This window comes from Cornus florida, unplaced genomic scaffold (genome assembly GCF_030987335.1).
Source record: "Cornus florida cultivar Cherokee Brave unplaced genomic scaffold, ASM3098733v1 CherokeeBrave_3.0.0_Hap2_Chr05, whole genome shotgun sequence".
In the NCBI taxonomy this organism is placed as follows: Eukaryota; Viridiplantae; Streptophyta; class Magnoliopsida; order Cornales; family Cornaceae; genus Cornus; species Cornus florida.
The window spans coordinates 82605320-82628055 of NW_026775575.1; the positions used below are offsets into that span (position 1 = coordinate 82605320).

Consider the following 22736-nt stretch of genomic DNA (forward strand, 5'->3'; position numbering starts at 1 on the left):
TCGTGTATAGTAAGATACGGCGAAACAAGATTGTTATTATTACGAGGTCTCTTACCTAAATTGTACTGTATCATTTTCCATTTCAAAATTGGCCGGAAAATTGATAGGCAGTCATGCAATGAAATAGCTGACAGACAGTAACGATAGAAAAGCCTGTGAAGACGGTGCTGATACATCCACGTCACCCACATAGATCCAAAACGCGTGAAGCGTGGCCAACCCGGGAATCTAAGTCCGGCCACTTTGGGGAAAACCTTTCTGAAAATGACCCGACACGTGGCGCCCCAACAGCGGAGTCAGTTAGATATATTAAAAGAACTGGTGGGGTCCACACCCTCCTTTTTCTTTTTCCTTTCCCTCCTCAAATTTGCATTTCATTTCGATTTGAATTTGGGTTTCATTTCATTTTCAAGGTAAAAAAATCGGAGGAGCCGGAGAGAGCGCTACCTTCGACCTCATCAAGCTGCTCTTTTTGACCGAACGAAACAAGGAAGGAAAAGTCTCTCTCTTTCCCATCCTTTTAACTCCCTTTCTCTCTCTAGCTTTCCCTCTCATAGTCCGGACGTGTGTGGTTATATCATAACGGAGTCAAGTTCTGTTCTTTTTCTCTGCGCAAACCCAATTCTAAGCTCTTGTTTCTTTTTCAAGGTATCAAGGTATGTTATAAACATGTAAACATGTAATTTTACACACATATTTGTATATGTATGTGTATGTATAAGCTTTACACATATATTTTGCTAGGTACTTGATTTTGGTTCCTGACATCCTAAAATTCGATGTGTAGTTGTGATGGCTTTTTTTTTTTTTTTAATAATTACTATTGATTCATAAATAGACACAAATTGAGGAGTTTAGTGTTAAATTTTTTGAAAATTCGTGTATGAAATCATTAATTCAAAATGCATTTACCAATTGTCGTTATAATATTTGTCAATATGTTTTAGTTTAAATGGTTTCATAGACTTTGGACGTAACTATAGAACTAGCTGTTGGCTTTGAGTTGATGTTATTAGTATTTTCATCTTGAATACTTGTTAAAGGTTTGTTCTAGGAAGGAAGAAAAAAAAAAAAAAAAAAAAAAAACCCAATTTGTGATTTTTATAAAAGAAGAAAAAGAAAAAAAAAAGACCAATTTGTAATTTTTTATATATTTTTGGGTGGATTATACATTGAATGTCTCTGTGTTTCTATTTTGTAGAAAAGAGCTTTCCATGTGTAGTGGTTCCAAGAGGAAACTCTGCCCAACTGAATCAATCATGGTGGGGGATATATTTCAAAAGCAAGAGGGGGGTTTTGATAATTTTTCAATTTTGCTCGAAATAACGGCCTTGGATGATCTGATTGGGTTTAAAACTAAGGTGGAAGTGGAGGGTCATGATGTTGATGAGTCAGGCTTATGGTATGGTAGGAGAATTGGTTCAAAGAAGATGGGATTTGAAGAGAGGACACCTCTCATGATTGCTGCCATGTTTGGTTGCAAAAAAGTTTTGAGTCACATACTAGAAACCGGTCGTGTGGATGTTAACAGGGCTTGTGGTTCGGATGGGGCCACTGCCCTCCACTGTGCCGTTGCTGGTGGATCCGTTTCTTCACCAGATACTGTCAAGCTCTTGCTTGATGCTTCTGCCGATACGAATTCTGTTGATGCTAATGGGAACCGGCCTGCTGACCTGATTGCTCTTACTTTTTGTTCATTTCATTCAACAAGGAAGAGTCTGGAGCTCCTGCTAAAAGGAAGGAGTGATTTTGGAGAAGCAAGCGACTCGACTGACCAGTTTATTGATCATAAGGAAGATCAACATGATCAACAGATTTCAACATCTCCGGTCTCAAAAAGTGGGACTGAGAAGAAAGAGTATCCTGTGGATCTCTCTCTTCCAGACATAAAGAATGGGATATATGGGACAGATGAGTTTAGAATGTATATGTTCAAGGTGAAGCCTTGCTCAAGGGCCTACTCTCATGACTGGACAGAATGTCCCTTTGTCCACCCGGGGGAAAATGCAAGAAGGCGTGATCCACGTAAATACCATTATAGCTGTGTCCCCTGCCCAGAATTCCGAAAGGGGGCTTGCCGGCAGGGTGATGCCTGTGAGTATGCACATGGAATTTTTGAGTGCTGGCTTCATCCTGCCCAGTATAAGACCCGTCTATGCAAGGATGAGACAGGCTGCGCCAGAAAGGTGTGTTTCTTTGCTCACAAGCCGGAAGAACTTCGCCCTTTGTATGCTTCAACAGGGTCGGCAGTTCCTTCTCCTAGATCATTCTCAAACAGTTCTTCACTCGATATTGCATCCATAAGCCCACTAGTCCTCGGTTCTCCATCTTCTCTGATGACTCCCACTTCAACACCCCCCATGACTCCCTCAGGAGCTTCTTCTCCAATGGGTGCTTCCATGTGGCGGAACCAGGCTGACATCGGGCCCCCTACCCTGCAGCTTCAGGGTAGCAGGTTGAAAACTGCTTTAAATGCTAGGGATATTAATTTAGATGCTGAATTACTTGGGCTTGAAAGTCATCGTTTCCGGCAGCAGCAGTTGATGGACGAGATGTCAAGTCTTTCCTACCGGACGAGCTGGGATAATACCTTGGCCTCCGCTGCGGGTTTTGCTGGCACCTCTGGTGACCGAAGCGGGGAATTGAATAGGCTTGGTGCTGTAAAGCCTACTAACCTTGATGATATTTTTGGATCCATGGATCCTGCAATTTTGCGTCACTTACAGGGACTTTCGCTGGATTCCACTGCAGCACAGGTGCAGTCTCCAATTGGGATGCAGATGCACCAGAACATGAACCAGCAGCTCCGCTCGAGCTACCCTGCCGGTCTCTCCTCCTCTCCTGTGAGGTCATCACCGTCATTGGGAATGGATCCATCCGGGGCAGCAGCTGCAGCAGTTTTGAATTCAAGGTCAGCTGCCTTTGCAAAGCGGAGCCAGAGCTTCATTGATCGGAGCTCTGTGAACTCTTATTCCGGGCTTTCTTCACCCGCTGCTTCTGCAAATGTAGTTCCTTCTTCACTTTCGGGTTGGGGCTCCCCTGATGGCAAATTGGACTGGGGTATCCAGAAAGAAGAGATTAACAAATTGAGAAAATCTGCGTCTTTTGGGTTCCGAAGCAGTGGCAGTAGTTTTCCTGCACGTGCTTCCTCGATGATGGCCAATGTTGAGGAGCCAGATGCGCCTTGGGTTCAGTCCGGGGTAAAAGATGCAGAACATGAACATTCCGGGCCATCTAATTTTGAAGAGGAGCAGCATCAGCAGTGTCATTTGAACAGTGGAGGTACGGAGATGATCCCACCATGGGTGGAACAATTGTACATGGAGCAGGAGCAGATGGTTGCTTAAAAGCAATGTTAGCCCCACATTGGCTCCTTGTTTAACCTTTTAACAAGTTCTTTTTGCCATTTTTTGAATTTTTATTCGTATCACCATATAAAGTAGGTGGAAGAAAATGGAGAAAAGTGAAGAGAGAACATACTCGAATGGAGATTACAAGGAAGTTGGGCCGGATGAAATGATTCTGCTCATACCATTATTAGGCTCTTTAAATTAATAAAATTCATTTCTTATCTTATCTTATTATTGCCCTGTACTACAAGCTGTGAAATGTTTGATTACTTAATTATGTTTTCTATATTAATGTGAAGGTATTTTATCTTCTGATCAATGATATATTGTATTTTCTCGTGTTTGAAAATTCTTAGAGTAATGTGAATGAAACCCTGTTCTTATCATTTGCATCATGTTAATTCTTGTGCTTCTGGAAGCATTTTGAGTCAGAACTGCTTTAGCTATATACCTTAGCTTATACAGGGGAGGTATTGAAGCTCAAGGCGTTGTTTGGCTACATTGAGATTGAACAATTGGACCAATGCAATTCTTCCAGAGTTTTTTCTACATTGAAGCTATGTTTGGCAGCATGGAATTAGAATATTGGAGTTTTGGAATTGGAATCGATAAAATTGGGAAAAAAATTACTCAGAAAATTAAACTAATATATATATATATATATATATATTTTTTTTTTAATTTTACCGATTTCAAGTCTAAAGTTTCGGCGAAGAGCCAGAAATTAGACTTCATAAACAGAATTAGCTAAAGGCAACAGAATTAGCTAAAGGCCTTGTTTGGTTACATTGAGATTGGACTACGGGAGCCAATGCAATTCTTTCAGAGTTTTTGTACATTGAGATTAGACTTTTGGAACAGAATTTATTGTTTTCCACTTCCAAAAGGTGAATCCCCTTGTTTCTATAGTTGACAAGAAGTAGATGGTGGAGCACTAAGGTCATAAGGTGGTCCTCTCAGTGCGCTTACTTTGTCTTTTGATTGAACTTCTTCTTTAATTTTTTTTTTTTTTTTGGGTGGGTAAATTTTTAGTGGCTTGGGACCAGTAGAAAAAGAGAGTTGAAGCTGTCATTTAAAGTAAAGATGGGATGAAAATGAAAATCTCCCACGTTTCCTTAATTTGCTTTTTTAATTGACGCATGAGTCAAGTGTTAGAAAAATAAGTCTTATTATAATTAAATAATTTTAATCATTTGATTAGACCTAAATTAATACTCCCTTCGTCCCATTTTACATGTCAGTTTCGGGAATTGTGACTCACAATTATAATTAAATAATTTTAATCATTTGATTAGACCTAAATTAATATTCCCTTCGTCTCATTTTACATGTCAGTTTCGGGAATCGTGACTCATTGTGAGTCACGATTCCCGAAACTGACATGTAAAATGGGATGGAGGGAGTAGTTATCTTGAGTCACGATTTTCGAAACTGACATGTAATAGGATGGAGGTAGTAGTTATCCTAAGAATATATTGCGCCAACTTATCAAACTTGTGCATTATACCTTACATATATTCTTAATTGTGAGTCACGGTTCCCGAAACAGTCATTTAAAATGGGACGGAGGTAGTAATTATTTTGAGAGTATGTTGCGCTAACTTATCAAACTTGTGCATTATACCTTACATGCATTCTTAATAGTTAAAAATATAAAGGTCACTTATATGTAAAGAATCGGGTTAGTTGATGGAATCAATCACATATCTTGATATTTAAACTAAAATGATCTTTACTCTTACCATATATGCGAATGAAAATCTAAAATCTATGGTTTTAGTTTTAAAGACAAAAGGAGAGAGTTAGAAGAACATTTTTGCTATTAATTGAATTGAAGCAGAGGTTTCCTATTGAGTGAGTATGTTCTCCATCACATTTAATTTGTGTTGAAATTGCTTACATGAAGATGATTTGCACAAAATCATTCACAAATTACACATTCATTGATAAATTCAGCCAAGAGTTTAATTATTGCCTTAGCCGATACCCACTTTGGATCTCACTATCTCCTCAATATTTCTTGATTATTAATGTTAGATAGCCAACCCAAAGCACATTGAGAATCACATTAGCAAGTTTCATTTTTGACCAATTGCTGCCGGCTAAGTTGTTTCAATCTTCATTTTTTGTTTTGTGTTTTATTTTTTATTTTTTTTTAAAAAAAATTTTCCTCTAAAAGTTGAAGCAAACAACGCATCCATAAGTCTCGAACACTCAACCTCTCTTCGTGAGAAACAGTAAGAAGAGATAATATCATCTCAGACAATGCCCATTAGTTTTGCTATTCACATTTTAGGTATGGTAGAACTTTGTCACTTCCTATGCACAACTTGAGAGCTGACTAGTTGCTTAGACAAGGTAAGATTGTTCTCCAAATAGGGAGCAGGGTGGAGCGGGTTTTTAGAAGGATTTCACCATCTGCAGAAACAAACATGAATGCCGTTTCACGCACACCAATCAGTGTTAAGAGTTATATTAAACGAACCAAGATCCTCTCCTACGTCTTTTTTCATCTCGTGTCTGTTACGTGCTTTTACTATCGCTAACATAATAACTACATGTTACATTGTTGTTTCATGGTATTGCATTTTCTGATATAACTGTTGCCATGGTTCGCAATCTTGGTCACGGTTTTAGTGTAACGGGTTTGAATAAAATTAGTATAAACTGATCGATACGAGTCGACTGAAAGAAGGATGATACGGCGAACCATGGCTGTTCCACTACGATGTAGTATGCTGCAATAACAGTACAAGATGAGTGTCAAAGATCTCCTACACAGGAGGAGATCCAATTCGTAATGAACACTTCATTATGATTTATTAAAACACAGAGCTAATGAAGGATAGGACTTCGTGTGTCTTGCTGTTTCTATTTTTGCTCTTGTTTGTTAAAACCTTGAACAAATGCACATGAACATGAACATGAAAGCTGACCCTAAAAATTTGGTCAAACGCATTGTTAAGTTGAGCCGTTTGGTTTGGATATCTATTGTAGTGTACAAGTAACAAAGTCTTCAATTAAGTCAGAAAAAAAAATACGAAAGTATTACAAGCCCAAAATTTTCTCATTGGAAGTTGCAGCAAGTTGATCTACCAGCTCATTTAACAATTCTTCAAAGATTTGAAACCCAAAATCTGCAACTTTATCTTCTTCAAAATCTTGTAATTTCCACATTTCTCTGTACTCCCATTTGGTTTCCTTCAATTCTTGTTCAGCCATTTTGCAGATTTCACACCACAGCTCTGCATAATTTTCACTCTGCTGATCTTTCTTCATTGATCCATGAACTTTCCCTCCAAATTTTTTTGCTTCTTCATCATTGCTCACCGAACTATTGGTGCTACAAGGAGGTGAGTGCTCGGAATTTTCAAGTTCTGATAATTTCCTTCTTGAATTTGAATCTGTCAACCTTGAATCTTCAGCTGCTACAAATAATATATGAAAATAATTTTAAGTTCTAATAGAAAACTACACAATTCACATATTTTAAGTTTGAATCCCTTGGGCCACTTAGGAAAAATTTTCTGTAATTGCCCGATAAACGTGGGACCAGACTGCATTATGAGATACTCTAAGAGTCCCATCGAACAAAAAACACACACAAATTGAATTACTCTACAGTGGTCTCATCGAAGAACAGGGAAAAAAAACGTATAAAGAGAATTTAGAAACAAACCTGAGATTGGAACTTTAGGATCAGCAATGAATTCAACAAAATCAAGAACAGAAACAGGGCTTGAATTTTCTGAGTCACACTCTGTTTGAGCCTTCTTAGCTACAGAGACGTTCTCTTTCTGCTTTTTCTTCTTCTTCTTCTTCATTGATTTCACTCCATCAGAGTTTCCATGGTGGTTCATGGGTTTTGACTGATTTGCTACCTCCATAGCCACATGTGAATTCCCATTAGAATTCTTCCTAGGACGAAGAACATTACTCGAATCTATCACTTTCCCATTATTCCCAACCTTCTTAGAAGGCTTGTGGTTGATTCTCCTACTCAGCTTCTCATCTGAGACCACCTTATTAGTCTCTTTATTTTCTGTGTCATTCTTTTCATACACACTCTGTCTCCTATTGCTCTCTGTTTTTCTAGACTTCATTTCTCTAAAACCCATATCAGATTTCTTCGATTTCAACCCCAATTTTTTACTTTCTCCTCCATTCTCAAAGCTAAGAACAAAGAATTCATCTAGCTCTAAAAAGGTTGGCGTTTCGCGGAACGACAATGAAGTCTTGACGAGTCTTGACTCGAATTCCTTGGAGGAATCCACAGAATTCATTGATCTGCATCGCGAAATTGAACTGGGAGTGGATTGGGTATTAGCCAAATCGATCCGCGGCATCGATTCCAAACCCATTAGCCTTGCCACTACCCCAGGAGTTGCTGTGTCCCCAACCTTTTCCTCTGTTTCCGAGAATTGAAGCTTGTGATCATATTCAGATAATTCAACAGATGTCACTTCCGGGTCTTTGATCTGATCAGAAGGGTATGTGGGGAGAGAATTGAAGCAGAGAAGTCTACGCAACACACCGGAGAGACAGCTGGTGGTGTTGGCACCCTTGGAATTGCAAATGTTGCTGCCGGTAGTGGTGGTGGTAGTGGTGATGGTGGAAGAAGCTGAGGATGAAGAGGAAGACAAGAACTTCATGTTGGGTTAGTGAAAGACAGAGAATGAGTAATAATTTGGGATTGTTGAGTTTGAATTAATTACTCGTACTAGCAAAAAGCAACAGTGATGATAGGAAAAGCAAATGGAAAAAAAAGACGCATTTGAATTTGTGTGGTGTGTGTGTGTGAGAGAGAGAGAGAGAGGAGGTGGGTGTGTGGCGGGCTTTGCATTTGAATGTTGGCAGTGTGTGGGACTCACTGCGTTTGATAGAGAAAAGAAAGAAGTGATGTTTCCACGCGCGCCGAAAAGTCTATTTGTGCATTTTGTCCTCACCAAAATGCTGTGGAAACATGTCCCAGTAAGTACGCTGTAAGAGCGCCGTACGGTGGTAGTAATAGTATCCCCTCCTAAAGTTCAAGAAAAAAACGTCATTATGACGAAGTGTTTACGTGTATTACTCCTTTTTCAAATTAGATGTTTTGTTTGAGAGAATCTGACTCACAATTAGTTTGGAACAGAGGGAGAATAAGGAACGCTGGTGAAGTTTGCAATGTAAGGAAATGAGACTTGTATTGATATTATATAACGGAATCAATTATTGCAGTTGTGATTTATTTATTTATTTTATTATTATTTTTTTTTTTCTGACCCAATTCCAAAAGTCGAGAGAAAATATCTCACAATCTACCATAGGACGATTTTTCTAGTTGTTTGCAAGAGTGACAGAGGAGGAATGAAGTTAAGGACGGCTTGACAAGTCGAACCGGATAGTAGATAATATTTTTACACACTTATAAATTATTCAACTGATATTACTTTGATCAATGGCTTGACAGGTCGAATCGGACAATAAGTAATATTTTTACACACTTATAAATCATTCAATTGATATTACTTTGATCAATTGATAGTAGTTAAATTCTCAGTAATATTTTTATATTATAATAATAAATTACTTCCTCTATCCCAAATGAGTCACAATTGTCAAAATACCCAATTATTTTGAAATAGTGGGAGTTTATTATTTTATACAAGTAAATATTAAAATTATCATTTTATAAAGAAGCCAACATACTAATATATATGTAAACAAAATACTCTATTTTTTTTTTTTTTACCCGCTCTTATTGGAGTTCAAACACTTGACCTCGCATAAGAGTGAGAGGAGAGTCAATATGTATTTGCCTTTAAGCATTTATGAGTAATTAATTTAGATGAACCTTGGTCAAATTATACTATTTCTATTCTATAAAGGATGTCGCTTCTGGAGAAATGTAAAAGATGTCATAGTTTTTCAAAAGCCACGTCTTTTTTTTTTTTTTTTTTTTTAAAAGACGGGGAGTAATAAATTTCTTCCCATTGTATACTCATTCCATAATAATTAACAGAATTTAGAATGTACATTGTGTGGCACGAGGGGCTGTGAGCTCTCTGGTTATGTGTCAGTGACCTGACAATATTCTTATTGGTTTTGGGGTGTGGGAAGACGAAGATGCTGACATTGGACTTTATACACACACACACACACATATATATATCTCTATGGTGGATACAGAGTGTATATATAGTGTCTCTGTACATGGTGACATTGTGTCAAGGGGACGACAGTGTGGACCGGGGACCGGCCGGCTAGTGCAAGGTCAGTGAGTCTTTCCAGACCAATTCTGTCTTCTCTGTTATTGGAATTTTTTGGTATCATTTCAAGAGACAAACCACATATTTGAAAAGAAGTTTCATATCCTATGTTTATCAGTAGGAAATTTACCATCCAACGTGGAGGACCATGAGTACAAGAAAATTTCCCACCAGTTCTTTTTTTTTTTTTTTCTTTCTTTCTTTTTTTCCAGAATTTCCAACCAGTTTTCAAGATTTTCCGACACCTAGTTGAGTTGATTAAAAGTAAACATAATGGAATTTAAATTAAAGAAAATTAGTTCAAACAAACATAATATCTTTGTGATTCTTTGTACATAATCTCTAACAACATGACATCCTTCACATCCCATTCCCTTTCCCTTCTTTTCTTTTCCTTTTTCCACTGTCTTTCTTGTTCCATGTTGACTTCAATTGTTAAGTTACTTTCATTCAAAATTTAAATAAATCATCCCAAATTTAAGTGTTTTTTTTTTTTTTTTTTAAACCAACAAGAAAGATACATTCATGAAGTAGAGCATGTAACAACCAGGGGGCCAAATACTCCACTTCGGATCACAACATTCGGCTTCGAGAGCCTTCTTGCTCAATAAATGAATTACACCATTTCCTTTACGAAGAACCCAAGTAAGAGACGAACTGACACAATCCTTTATAAGCAAGGCAATATCGTTGAAAACCATCAGCTGAGCGACACTCGAGACCTGAAGCCTCATAACTGATTGGCAGTCTCCTTCAATGACCACATGGTGAGAACCCCAAGCTTTAAGGAGCACCAATGCTTCTCTCAGAATAAAAACATTCAGCAAGCAAAGGATCACAAACATTCTCAAGGAACACGGATGCCACCTTAATAGACTGACCAAGATGGTTCCTTAAAATCATGCCACCTCCACAAGTCCTACGGGAACTATTAACACCGCATCAAAGTTAAGTTTCAGACAACCAGACTCCAGCACAGACCACCACCTCGCAGATGGAGAAGGCGGGACAGGAACAATGGAAAGCAGCTGGTGCTGCCGAGACACCTCCAAAAATTCATGGAAAGCACTAAGAGCTGTTTGGGCCGCATCAAAAGGAAGGTGCTTTTTACTCTTTTAACACAAGGTCATTACGACACTTCCAAGTGGTCCAGCAAATGAATGCCGCCAAGCTAGTGCAATCACCAGGAGCATCAGACTTCACCCAACCGTCACATAAAGGAAGGCTGATGACCACTGAAATCCACATGAAGGGGGATAAGCTTCCATACCAAGCAGGCAAATGGGTAATTGCAAAGGAGATGATCCACCGTTTCAACCAAACTCTCACAAACCGGACAAAAAGAAACTTCAGACGCCCCACGAATGTGAAGCTGAGAGTTTACTACCAGTCTGTTATGGAGACTTTGCCACAAAAAAAGAATTATTTTCCTGTGAGCATGGATTTTCCATATACTTTTCCACATATCCCCTCTACTGGCATCAAAACTACAGCTCTCTATTGGGAATGAACAAGACTTTGACTGAAGGAGAGAAAGAGCTACCTTGTAGGCACTCTTGACAGAAAACTTGCCATCTTGAGAGGCACCCCACACCTTGAGATCTGCTCCTCCTATGACACTAAGGGGAATTTGAGCAATGAGATTCTCATCTCTACTGTTGCCGAGCTTATTGACCATTCTTCTCATAAATGGAATTTTGCCTTGGTTAATCGTTTTTTAAGGTACCCTATTTCAAAAACTTAAAGGCTTAGTCGATGGATTAAGTATAAAAATGAAATGACTACTCAATAAATTATAGTAATATTATATATATAACGTACAGGGAAAAAACTACACATGGGAGTGCCAACCTGCAACATATACATGAAAGCTCGATCAAGATATTAAAACATTCTATAAAAGGGTTAGGGGAGTTCAAAAATAATTTGATGTATGACAATGTACAAGACTCGGTTTCATTCTCATGTGATGTTGATTTTATAGACTAATATACAAGAATTTTTTTTTTTTTTTTCCTGATCTACAAGACTGATTTTGACTATGCTTATAATTATACAACATCAATAGTGTAAATGCAACAGTTTCTTGGCCATGAGCTACTTACTATCTCCTTCCTTGAGTTTGACTTGATGTCTTCCCACTAATTCCTGATATCTGCTTTAGGTTGGTAAGAGCTTCTTGAGAAAGCCTCTTTGTGGCAGCATTTCCATGCTTCAAGGCTTCCACCAGAGCCCTAACCAAAGACTGATTCAGTGAGTGTTTATTGGTGACGCTTTCCGCTCTCAGCATCCTCTCTAACATCCAGATTGCCCTTTCTTGAAGTTCCCCTGGTCGAGCATTGGAGAAGAGCGTGATCGCAGCATCAACTACGCCAAGCTGTTCGAGCTTGTCTACCGCTCGTTTGAAATCATTATTAGTATCTATTACTAGAGTGGAAAGTGCCTCCAGTGCAACGATTTGAACATTGGTGTCCTCATCTGAGAGAAGATCAACCAGGGGTTTAATGGAATTGCTCTTCAACAAGCAGAACTGACTGTTTTCTTCACATGGGGCGTTGTGTACAGGACATGTGGGAGGTGCCGGAGGACCCCTCCCACACATGAACACCAACGAAGAGCAGAACCCATGGGGAGGCTGTAATTCTGAGTCACTGCCAGCAATAAGTGTCCTTCCGGTCTCTGATAGGTTTTTCAAGCCAAGGACAGCTAGCTGTTTAACTCTTGGTTTTGAAGTTAAAACAAGTGCCTCACGAAAGACTATCATGAGCTGATTCTCGTTAACAACACTAACAGTTTGTGGATCAGTGCTCCTTGTAAAGTGCAGTAGGAGGCCAAGAAGCCCTTCCACCATGCTTGATGCAGACCGAGAAGTCCTTCCACTAGAGGCTCGGCACTTGTCTTTGAGAGTAGTAACCGTCCATCTCACAAATCCAGCTCCTTGAACTGATTTGACTTCATCTTCTGAGAGGGTAAGGTTTGCAAGTATGCAAGCAGCATCAGATCTCTCAGCATCTGTTGATTGATTATCTAATAATTTGTCTTTAAAAAAGGAAAGCTTGTTGGAGGTTTTCAACTCATTAGCTAGATCATCACCAAACCTTTCTGAGAGGACTCTTGTAAGCCTAAAAGCATTAATTCTGTGCTCAACTTCTGGGTGTTCAAGAAATGGTATGATGATTTTGAAACCATCTCCAGATTTTATATGGGTGGTAACTGACTCTGCAGAAAAAATATATATAGTAAGTACGTCGCAATGGATCTGAAAGCCAACTTAATATGATTAAAATTCAAGCAATTTCCAGAAGTACTATAATGTAATAAGAATATAAAATAGAAGATGTCCACATCTAATATTCAGAATGTAAATACTGAACTAAAACATCCAATTAATGTAAATACTGAACTAAAACTAATCGGATGTTTCCATATTAGGGAAATCTTTATCCTATTCTGCATGCCAACTTCATGTATCTTTCCGCTCCGCAATTCTTTGTATAAATAACTACTGTCAATATTGTATATGCCAAGACCTCATATTCACGACAGCAGACCTCAGCATTTGGGAGAATTTGATCCTAGAAATTGTCTAAACTACCATTACCTCTAATTTTCTAAAATAGCAGCACAAGGATAAAGATGTTTGGTCGATAATTTCAAACAACAACAACTTCAAGAAGATGAACAGTGTATTCCCTTTTCAGTTTTTGGGAGGCATTTTCCTAGGATACATGCCAGACATGACAACCCAATTCATTGCTGCATGATATATATGCATTCTTCATAAATAGGGATTACGAAATTAAATTCTAGAAACTTTCTGCTCCAACAGCTTGGATAAGTTCTTCTTCCAATGAATTACATTTTCCCACAAAATGAATGGAGCCTAAGGGGGAAGAGGTGGGGGGGAATAAGAACAGCAAATATATCATGATTGGCTACAAACTATGCACAAATAGATCTCAGGTATTAAGAGGAGTTAACCAGACAATAAATTTTAGTCTGGCCTCCCCATGCGGAAAGTCCTGGTGACAAGGAATCATTTGTAGCCAAAGTAGTCAACAAAAAATTACCTGATGCCTGGGGAGAGGATGCAATTCCATATAGAATCTGGAGAATAGACACTTGGCATTGAGGAGATGCACGAAATAAAAGCCCCAAAAGACTAAAAACAATTGACTCTGATTGCATTGAGTGCCTTCCTTTGTCAGCAGATGCTAATTCCCAGTGTCCGGGATTTGACACAATGTTTGCAATTGTTGATGCAGCCAATTCCTTCAGCTCCCAACCCCGTGATGCATCCTGGTTTTCAAAAAGAATATCTGTAAGGGCTGGAAACACAGCAGAATCTACGAGGATCGTTGCATTGTCGTCCAAGGATGAAAGGTTATACAAAGCTTGCAAGCTCGGTGCTCTTCCTTCTGGCTTATATAGCAATTCAACGAGTACTCTAGCACTTTGGCGAGCAATTTGTTCTTTACTGTTATTTGTCAAGGTCATTCTCCCCACTAAAGATGCCATCTTGATTTTAATATCGTCAGAACCTGTTTCCAGACGATCCCAGAGCTAATTATTATATGGTTGAAGAGTTTTAATGGTAAGCAGTGAGTATGTGAAATACAAATACATTGGATCTCCACAGAGTTTCTTTCTTCTTTCTTCTAGATCATCTATTGTGATCCACAAAGAAATATAAACTGTAATAACTATAATTCCCCCTCATAGAACACAAAAAACTAGGTAATTTTTAAGAAATGTCAGATAGCATGATTATGTTATTCTTACTTTTACTATCTATATTCAATAACTGCGCGTGCGCGCGGGGCCAGGGGGGGGGGGGGGGGGGGGTGGTGGTGGTGGTGGTGGTGGGGTTGTGGGGGGTGTGGTGGAATGGATTTAAAACATTTAATACTCTCAACCATCATTTTAGGGAATCGCTAGAAATGGAATTCCATATTAAAGAAAAAAAGAAGAAAAGAAAAGAATACCCTTAGTTTCAAATTTTCCGGTTTATACTTTTATCCTTGGTTTTGAATGTCCAAACTCTTTTACAGCGTTGATAGAACTGAGCCAAGAATTGCATATTTTCTTTATTAAAATTAAACTGCCATTTTTAAGTTGATGGTCCCAACGTAGTTCCAGTAGCTTAAAATAAATCCTAATAAAGAATTTTTTAATCAAGAATGGTTAACTAATTCTCATTAAAAATTGGCTTTCATTTTCTACCCAATTGGGTCTTTGACCTCCAGCTATCAAAAGAGAAAAGAAAGGTTCCTTGCTAAAGTGACACCAAAGCTATACCTACATTATCAGCACAGTGAAGTTGCTTAACATACAGTAGCATGAACTTGTTATATTAAAATGGAGCCAAATGGCCTTAGGAAGATCCATTCACAGAAAGAGTAAGACAAAAAATTAAAAATAAATCACGAGGGTGAAAAAAAAAAAAGAAGCAAAGACAAGCACAGCCGGGAGTGGGGATACATTGAGTTTTGGGCATGAACAAAAACTAACAAGTTCTAAGCAAATGATTTGCTCTTATATTTATACCTTCTCCAAAATCTTCAGTATAAGTGATTATTCTTGTAACTACTTACATTACTTTTGTAGTAGAAAAGTAATTAGTATAAGACATACCTTCACATAACCGGCTAAGTAAAGGTTCAAATCTCCCTGCTGCAGCTAAATGCTGGATGTTGTCCTCCACCCTCTCCATCATCTTTAAGACCTCCTCAGCTAAATTAGATACAGCAGGATACTCCAGATTTCCGGCCAAGCTTGAAAGTAGAACTAATGCGCCTTTTTCTGAAGCAATTTTTTTACAATAAGTTTCGTCGCTTGAGAATTCAAGTATTAACTTCACAGCAAACTCCCTCTCTTTCTCTAAGCTCCCAGTAAGACTATGTATAGCCAATCTAGTGATTCCCTCCTCAAGCATGATATTCTGGGAAAATATAACCCATTTTTAGAAGAATTAAGAATAATCGTAATATCAAACACTATAAAAGTTTACTATATAAATCAGATGAATAATTTATATGATATTAGATTGTGCTTTCATTGTTGAAGGTGAAGCCAAACCTTAGGGTTATGCATTGAGTTTTACAGATGATGTTAGCAGGTCAAGTAGTTTCTTTTAGCTCAGATCTATCAGCTAGTTCACTCTCAAAGTTTTATTAATTTCAACTTACTAAATTAGCTTCTCATTATTGAAACTTTATTTATCATAATATCGGTCATGCTAACAAGTTGGCCTCTGCTATAAAAGAGAGTGAGAAGATATGCTCAGTTTAACCTAGTTTGGCCAATGAGTCAACCTCAGTCAGCCTGTGACTTCAGTTTAGGAAAATTCTGACAATCCATGACTACATTTAATATAAATATCTCCATAAAAGGAACAAATATGACTCACCCCTTCTATACTGACATTGTAAGAATATAATAAGGAATTTCTAATGGGGAAGAAGTTTTGCCTATAAACCATTATGAAGGTTAGTATCTTTAAAAGGCAGAAGTAAAATTGTTGTTAGAATCTTGGTTAGCTCTTCAACAATTAGGATCCTTTCTTTACTTTTAGCTCAAAGCTCTTTATTTTGTAAGAGTTCTATCAATAATCCTTGTTAATTTGTCATATAGAACAAAAACCTAAATTTCAACTTCCTAAATTAGTTTCTCATTATTGAAACTTTATTTATCATAATATCGGTCATGCTAACAAGTTGGCCTCTGCTATAAAAGAGAGTGAGAAGATATGCTCAGTTTAACCTCGTTTGGCCAATGGGTCAACCTCAGTCAGCCTGTGACTTCAGTTTAGGAAAATTCTGACAATCCATGACTACATTTGACATAAATATCTCCATAAAAGGAACAAATATGACTCAGCCCTTGTATACTGACATTGTAAGAATATAATAAGGAATTTCTAATGGGGAAGCAGTTTGTTTTTGCCTATAAACTTATTCGAAGGTTAGTATCTTTAAAATGCAGAAGTAAAATTGCTGTTAGAATCTTGGTTAGTTCTTCAACAATTAGGATCCGTTTTTTATTTTTATCTCAAAGCTCTTTATTTTGTAAGTGTTCTATCAATAATCCTTGTTAATTTGTCATATAGAACAAAAACCAAGAGAAGACTTAATTGGATTGTTAGATCAAGTGTTTCGATATAAAAATATTGCACGTTGTAGAATGTGCATCTAGGGCATTTACATTTTTCTATTAACTTTGCCTAACAGAATCCATGGAAGCATCTTTGTTCATTTCCAATTTTCCATCCAAGGTTTCAAATTGCTGTAACGATGATCTTAATGGTAATGGTCGCAGCGACACTAATGCATGGAGTGACAGATGCCAATAACAGAGCCATGAATTGTTTCTATTTTATTAGAGAACTCCCCACAACATGTATTAATATACTTCTCTTAAATCCAAAACCTCATATGTAGGTCTTTAATGAATCTTATTGAAGTTGTAAACATGATATTTATATGGGTGATAACTTTATATTGATTGAATGGTGCTAGCCAGGCAGATCAGCCAGCCTGTCACACACAAAAGTCCTACACAGACTTTGTGAGTGGATCGATCTGGGCCAAATCGGCCCAGATATTATTATCCATGTTGATTTGTTAACTCAACATTTTAAAAAAATAATTAATATTTTTACCTTTCACTATTTTTTTGAGCACAAGAGCAATTGAATATTAAAAGTATCAAATGGAAAGTAGGTTTAAACAACATTACTGTCTCAATGTCTACTTAAACAACTGAATGTTTCAAGAAAGGTAGGCATCATTTCCTTAATCTCTAAAGATAGGGTGTCCTGACCATCTAACAACTATTCCAACCTCATTATTTATTGAGCCTACTCTGATGCTCCGTTTGGTAGGAAGGAAGGAAGAGGGGTGGCGAGAAAATAGGAAGGAAGAGGGGTGGCGAGAAAATAGGAAGGAAGAAACAAACTTCCTTCGTTTGGTAGAGAAGAGGCAAAGAGAGAAGAGAAAAGACGATGGATGGGTCATCCTTCCTCCTTCACAAAATTTCATCCCTTCAAATATGGACGGAAGACATGAAGGAAGAAAGGCAAGGCTATTATAAATGTTTTTAGATTACAAAACTTTCCTTATAATTATCACTTTCTCTTTTCTTCTCTCCTAACAAACAAAATAAGGTATTGTCTTATCATCTTCTCTTCCATCCAACCAAATAAAAAGAGGGAAGGACACAATCTTTTCCCTAGGGATGTTTCATTCATCCCTTCTTTTATCCCTTCCATCCAATTTTCTTCCTTCATACCAAATGAAGGATGAATAATTCCCCTTCTGCCAGATTATACAAAAGTGTTAAATCAAATGGTAGATCATATGCAAATTATGGCAAAAGGGTATGTGGTATGCCACATACTCTAAAATGGGACTCCATAGGAATAGGCTTATCAGATAACACAGTTAGAATCCAATTAGGCAGTTCTAACTGGGGGAGCGGTTTGTTTTTGCCCATACACTGCTGGAGCTTAATATTATTAAATTGAAAATGTTGTCTATTGACTTCTGGAAACTGGAGCACTTTATGTATTGTGACTCTTATATTCATCTTCTGAAAATTCTTTACTGTATAAAAATTCTGTTTGTAATAGATGATGGTTTGTTTTACAAAAACAAAACTAGGGAAGAATACAAATAGATATTTTGGATGGTTAAATTCAGTGTTTTGCTTTTATGGGATGCATTCCCATTTATTTGTTCTCGATTATATGTTCTCCTTTTTTTTTTTTGATAAGTAAGAATTCTTTAAAAGCGCTCAAAAGGGGAACGCATCCAGTTATATATATATATACATATTTTTGTTGGGTTTTGGGGAGAAATTGTAAATCAATGGGGGAAATAGTTGATATTTTGGACTCTTTGAAAGTGTAGAGCCTTTTTGGCCTTGTGTAGCTTTTATGGGATGCATTCCCCATTTGAACGCTTTCTAATACAATCTTACTTATCGGAAAAAAAAAAAAATTAATGTTTTGCAAAAAGGTTTACCACGTACTGGAAAGACAGATCACTACGCTATTATCACTTCTAATAGCAATACCCTAAAAGAAACTTTGGAAACACCTTTGACTCAGCTCAGGCAATTCAATCACGTCCAGAAGAATTAATTTAACTCTGTGGAAGGCTGAACTATAATGCCAAAAAGGTCCTAAACCAAACATTACCCTTGTCAAGCACTCCTTTTCTCTCCCTCTCTAATGAGAGACCCTCATTCTCCTAATACTTACATCTCTTAAAGGGACGGACCCAGGATATTGAGTGAGGGGGGGTAAAAGTGAATTTTTTTTTTTTTTGTAATTTCAGGGCGGGGCAATGTTAAAATTTATAGGTGTATAACTGAAAATAAGAAAAAATAATAGTGTTTAATGGTATAAAAAAAAAAAAAATTCGGGGGGGGGAGGAATCCATCCCTGCGATTCTCTTTCCCTATTATCCCTATCCCTTATCTATCCTCTTTGCAAGAATGATAAAGGTCACTTAATCCTGAAGAGATTTTAGCATGTTCTTTCTAACAAAATGGCTGTTGTATCCCTATCCCTTATCTATCCTCTTTGCGAGAATGATAAAGGTCACTTAATCCTGAAGAGATTTTAGCATGTTCTTTCTAACAAAATGGCTCTTGGATTGGAGGCATCTGCCGACAAATCAGCTAGAGGGGTCTGATTAACAATACAATTGAAGCCACAAACTTCTAATTGGCACTATTATTTCTCATCTATTCCTCCCTCAAGCTTATTAGTTGAACAACAAGACCATACCATTAAACATTGTTATGTTTCTCTAAAGGTACTTACAAGCTTTTCACATGACATAAATCTTCCCATAGAACAACAAATTATCCAATAATCAAAAGTTCTAGTGATGTATTCCAATTAATCCACAATTTATTTAATGCAAGTGGCATTTTGACCTTGTAACATAAAAAGGTTGAGAATACGCTGCCTCTGGAAAACATTTGGGAAGGTTAAGCTCTTGTGTAGACTCGTGGATAATGAAAGACTAAAAGCATCATATATTGGTAAGTGGGATGAGAAATATCAAGTTAGTGTTTTTTCATGCAAACAAAGAAATTCCAATAACAACTTACATGCATTTGTCAGGCTTAAATTATATATTAAAAGGCAAATCAACTGAATCTAACTCCTGATTGATGTACTTACCTTACTCTCTTCATCCTTGGCCATGCTAAGCAAGGCCATAAGAGCTTTGCTTCTCAAATGTGATCCTATTTTCTTTGAAGAGTTCCTAAGCAATTTAACAATGAGAAGAACTATACCAGCACTCCTCACTCTGTATCTGCTAGAGGGATGCTCTTCTGAAATTTTATAAATATTATCCAAAACTCGTTCCATGCCATCAACAGGAGGAGGATCCTCCTCATTAAGACACTGTGCAGCCGACTTAATCTGAATATCAATATTCCTATTGACCCACTCTTCAATTGCTCCGGCCAATCCAATGTTAGGTTTCAGCTCCAAAGAATTTAGAACCTGTCCAGTAACAGGACAAGTTGGATCGCGACCATCCTCTTCACATCTATCAAACCAGTACTTAATGGCAATTCGCTCATAGGTTTGTGAAGACTCCAAAACCACAGGATCCTTCATTACTTCCTTAGTCAATGGGCATAGGAAAGTCTTGAATGGCGAAATGTGCACATCATCATCCCAATCAAGAACCAAGTTTTGAATCAAAATGTCAGGTTCAGTTGACCAGTTGGCCATAATTCTCTCAAGTGAAGTCAAAATTCGCCTCTCTGAAACTGAACTCGAGTGTGACAAATCGTTCTTTAAGAGCTTTACCTGTTCCAATAACTCTGAGTGATTATTAGAGTCAATTCCGAGAGCTCGAGCTAAATCCATGATTATAGCAGTCTGTACTGCTTTGCTGTTTATTCTTCCTTGCCCTTCTTTCTGCAGTGTACAGTACACTCTCTCTTCATTATCCGTCACCTGCACCATCACATAGTATCACACACACACACACATATATATAGATATAGATATAGATATAGATATAGATATATATAGAGGGATTTTGAATTAAATATTTGGAAGAGAGATTTCGAAATTAGGTTTTGTTAGAGAGAGATTCGTACTCTGAATTGAAATTCTCCGCAGGTGACTATCACATAGTATCACACACATATATATAGATATATACATATATAGAGAGAGATTTTGAATTAAATTTGTTGAAGAGAGAAATTTCAAAATTAGGTTTTGCCGGAGAGATATTCTTACTCTGAATTGAATTTGCTTCATATCTTTGGAGAGATCAGCGACCTTCTTGCGAAGATCGGGAATGTCGTGGAGGGAAGACTCGAGCAAGGCCATCCATCCTCCGATTGCTATAGTACGCTGCTGGAGAGATGCGCGCAGTGACTGGCAGTTGATTAGCACGAAGATCTTGCTCTTGTTCCTGTACACGGACAACGCCTCAACGACCTCCGTCAGATCTCCAGCGATTCCCTTCAGCGATGTCTGCACCGACGGCGGGAGGTTATCCGGCGACAAAAATCTGAGCAACTGGTTGAGAACCAGCTGAAGTCGCTTGGCGTAGCCCGAGAACCGCCTAGGGTTTTCCCACGAGTAGCAGCTTTCGTCGGCGGAGCAGATTTCGGATAATGAGCGGTTGATTGATTCTACCGCGGGTAGGGTGGACGTCATTTTACGGGCAGAAGAAAGAGCTCGGTGCTCGGCATGTGTGTCAGATTCTGGGATTTGAAGTCAGTTTCCGGTGGGTTGAGTTGACTGGTGCCAACGCTGATTGAAAGCAAATGCCGAGTCTTAGCTCTTAGAATTAAGGTCATTGGCTTCTGGTTTAGGCTACCACTACCTCGTTCGAACTTTCGGAGAAGAAGAGTCAAACTTTGACCATAGAGCAGTCTTCTTCAGATAAAAAAAAAAAACGAATGAGTTGGAACTACTTTCATTCTTAACTACAATGTCAACGGAAGGGGATCGGTAATAATTTGGTCAGTCAGTTTGAACGGGTTTTGGAGTAATCATGAATATTACTGAGTTAATAATATATTATTTTATAATGAATATTAAATAAATTAATTAATCCACACCCAACCGAATTAAGCACAAATTATTACGTTATTTTCGTTGTCAAATGACCTAAAAAAAAATTACACTGCAAATATAACCAAGAGCCCAACTAGCATTTATAACCCTCACCTCTGGTGATTGTAATATTATTTTTAGTGTAAGAAGTCATTAACACCCTTACACTATAATAATTATAACTAATCCTATATTTTATTTACATATATCTCTTAATTTGAACACTACTGACCACCTACCATTTCAGCACTATTTTCATCTCTCTATATGCCACCATGGAGACCCTAACACAGCATCAATCACAAACCAGATCTCCACAATCATCTTTTTCACAGAAACCCTAAGACGATAACCCTGCACCATCCATATTTTCATATTTGTGTTGCGGTTTTTCATTTATTTTTTGGTCTTACAATTTTTTTTGCCAATAATATTAAATATATATATTTATAAAAAGTAGGAGTTTTAATTAATTGGTGAATATTAGGGATGAATATCCCTTTTCTTATATTTAATAATTAAGCTTTGGCAGTTGAATATTTAGTTTTTTTTTGAAAAATTTAAGCAAATGTATACCACCATCATATGGTGGTATAAGGGTTCATTTGGCATAATTTTTGTTTTAATTTTTACACAAAAGAAAAACAAAAACAAAAATTATCACTTCTATTTGGCTTATTTTTTAGTGTCTGGAACATGTATTTTATAATAGCTTTTTATGTCAAAAGAATTTTTATGTCTCTTTGGAAAAACAGTTATTGAAGCTATTCTCTTACTAAAATAACTATTTTGCTCCTTAATCACCATATAAATAAACCATTCAATATAAAAAGGAAATAATATAAAAGGAAATAAAAAGAATAGACAAAATAACAACACAAAAATAAGAAACAGATAACAGAGATTGAAAAATAGCAATTGATCACGACTGGTTAGAAATTGGAACAAAGAGATGCTCAGCATGACTCAAAACACCAGTGTGTGTATATATATATAATTTTTTTTTCTTTTTTGACGGCATAAATAAGAATT

The 22736-nt window shown here is 37.4% G+C and overlaps 3 protein-coding genes across 8 annotated transcripts; 1 reads left to right on the plus strand and 2 right to left on the minus strand.

Moving 5' to 3' along the window:
• The first annotated feature begins 433 nt into the window (after positions 1 to 433).
• Positions 434 to 3699, plus strand: LOC132307200 (zinc finger CCCH domain-containing protein 66-like). Of its 3 annotated transcripts, none has more exons than XM_059804890.1 (2): positions 434 to 656; positions 1202 to 3699. In XM_059804890.1, the coding sequence occupies exon 2, from the start codon at positions 1215 to 1217 to the stop codon at positions 3345 to 3347; it is 2133 nt and encodes a 710-aa protein (XP_059660873.1). In that variant the 5' UTR covers positions 434 to 656; positions 1202 to 1214; the 3' UTR covers positions 3348 to 3699. The 3 variants fall into 3 exon arrangements, with proteins under 3 accessions (XP_059660873.1, XP_059660874.1, XP_059660875.1); XM_059804891.1 differs by having other exon boundaries at positions 434 to 648; XM_059804892.1 differs by lacking the exon at positions 434 to 656 and adding an exon at positions 663 to 744.
• Positions 3700 to 6349: 2650 nt separating this feature from the next.
• On the minus strand, positions 6350 to 8156 carry LOC132307201 (uncharacterized). 2 transcript variants are annotated; one of them, XM_059804893.1, is made up of 2 exons: positions 7030 to 8156; positions 6350 to 6778 (listed from the first exon to the last, which is right to left on the minus strand). In XM_059804893.1, the coding sequence occupies exons 1-2, from the start codon at positions 8000 to 8002 to the stop codon at positions 6399 to 6401; spliced, it is 1353 nt and encodes a 450-aa protein (XP_059660876.1). In that variant the 5' UTR covers positions 8003 to 8156; the 3' UTR covers positions 6350 to 6398. The 2 variants fall into 2 exon arrangements, with proteins under 2 accessions (XP_059660876.1, XP_059660877.1); XM_059804894.1 differs by having other exon boundaries at positions 6350 to 6775; positions 7030 to 8155.
• Positions 8157 to 9145: 989 nt separating this feature from the next.
• LOC132307203 (U-box domain-containing protein 44-like) lies at positions 9146 to 21517 on the minus strand. 3 transcript variants are annotated; one of them, XM_059804896.1, is made up of 6 exons: positions 20877 to 21517; positions 19794 to 20585; positions 15233 to 15539; positions 13669 to 14139; positions 11704 to 12817; positions 9146 to 11325 (listed from the first exon to the last, which is right to left on the minus strand). In XM_059804896.1, coding segments are annotated over exons 1-6 (3111 nt in total). In that variant the 5' UTR covers positions 21303 to 21517; the 3' UTR covers positions 9146 to 11324. The 3 variants fall into 3 exon arrangements, with proteins under 3 accessions (XP_059660879.1, XP_059660880.1, XP_059660878.1); XM_059804897.1 differs by lacking the exon at positions 9146 to 11325 and adding an exon at positions 11364 to 11449; XM_059804895.1 differs by lacking the exon at positions 9146 to 11325 and having other exon boundaries at positions 11460 to 12817.
• Positions 21518 to 22736: the final 1219 nt, after the last annotated feature.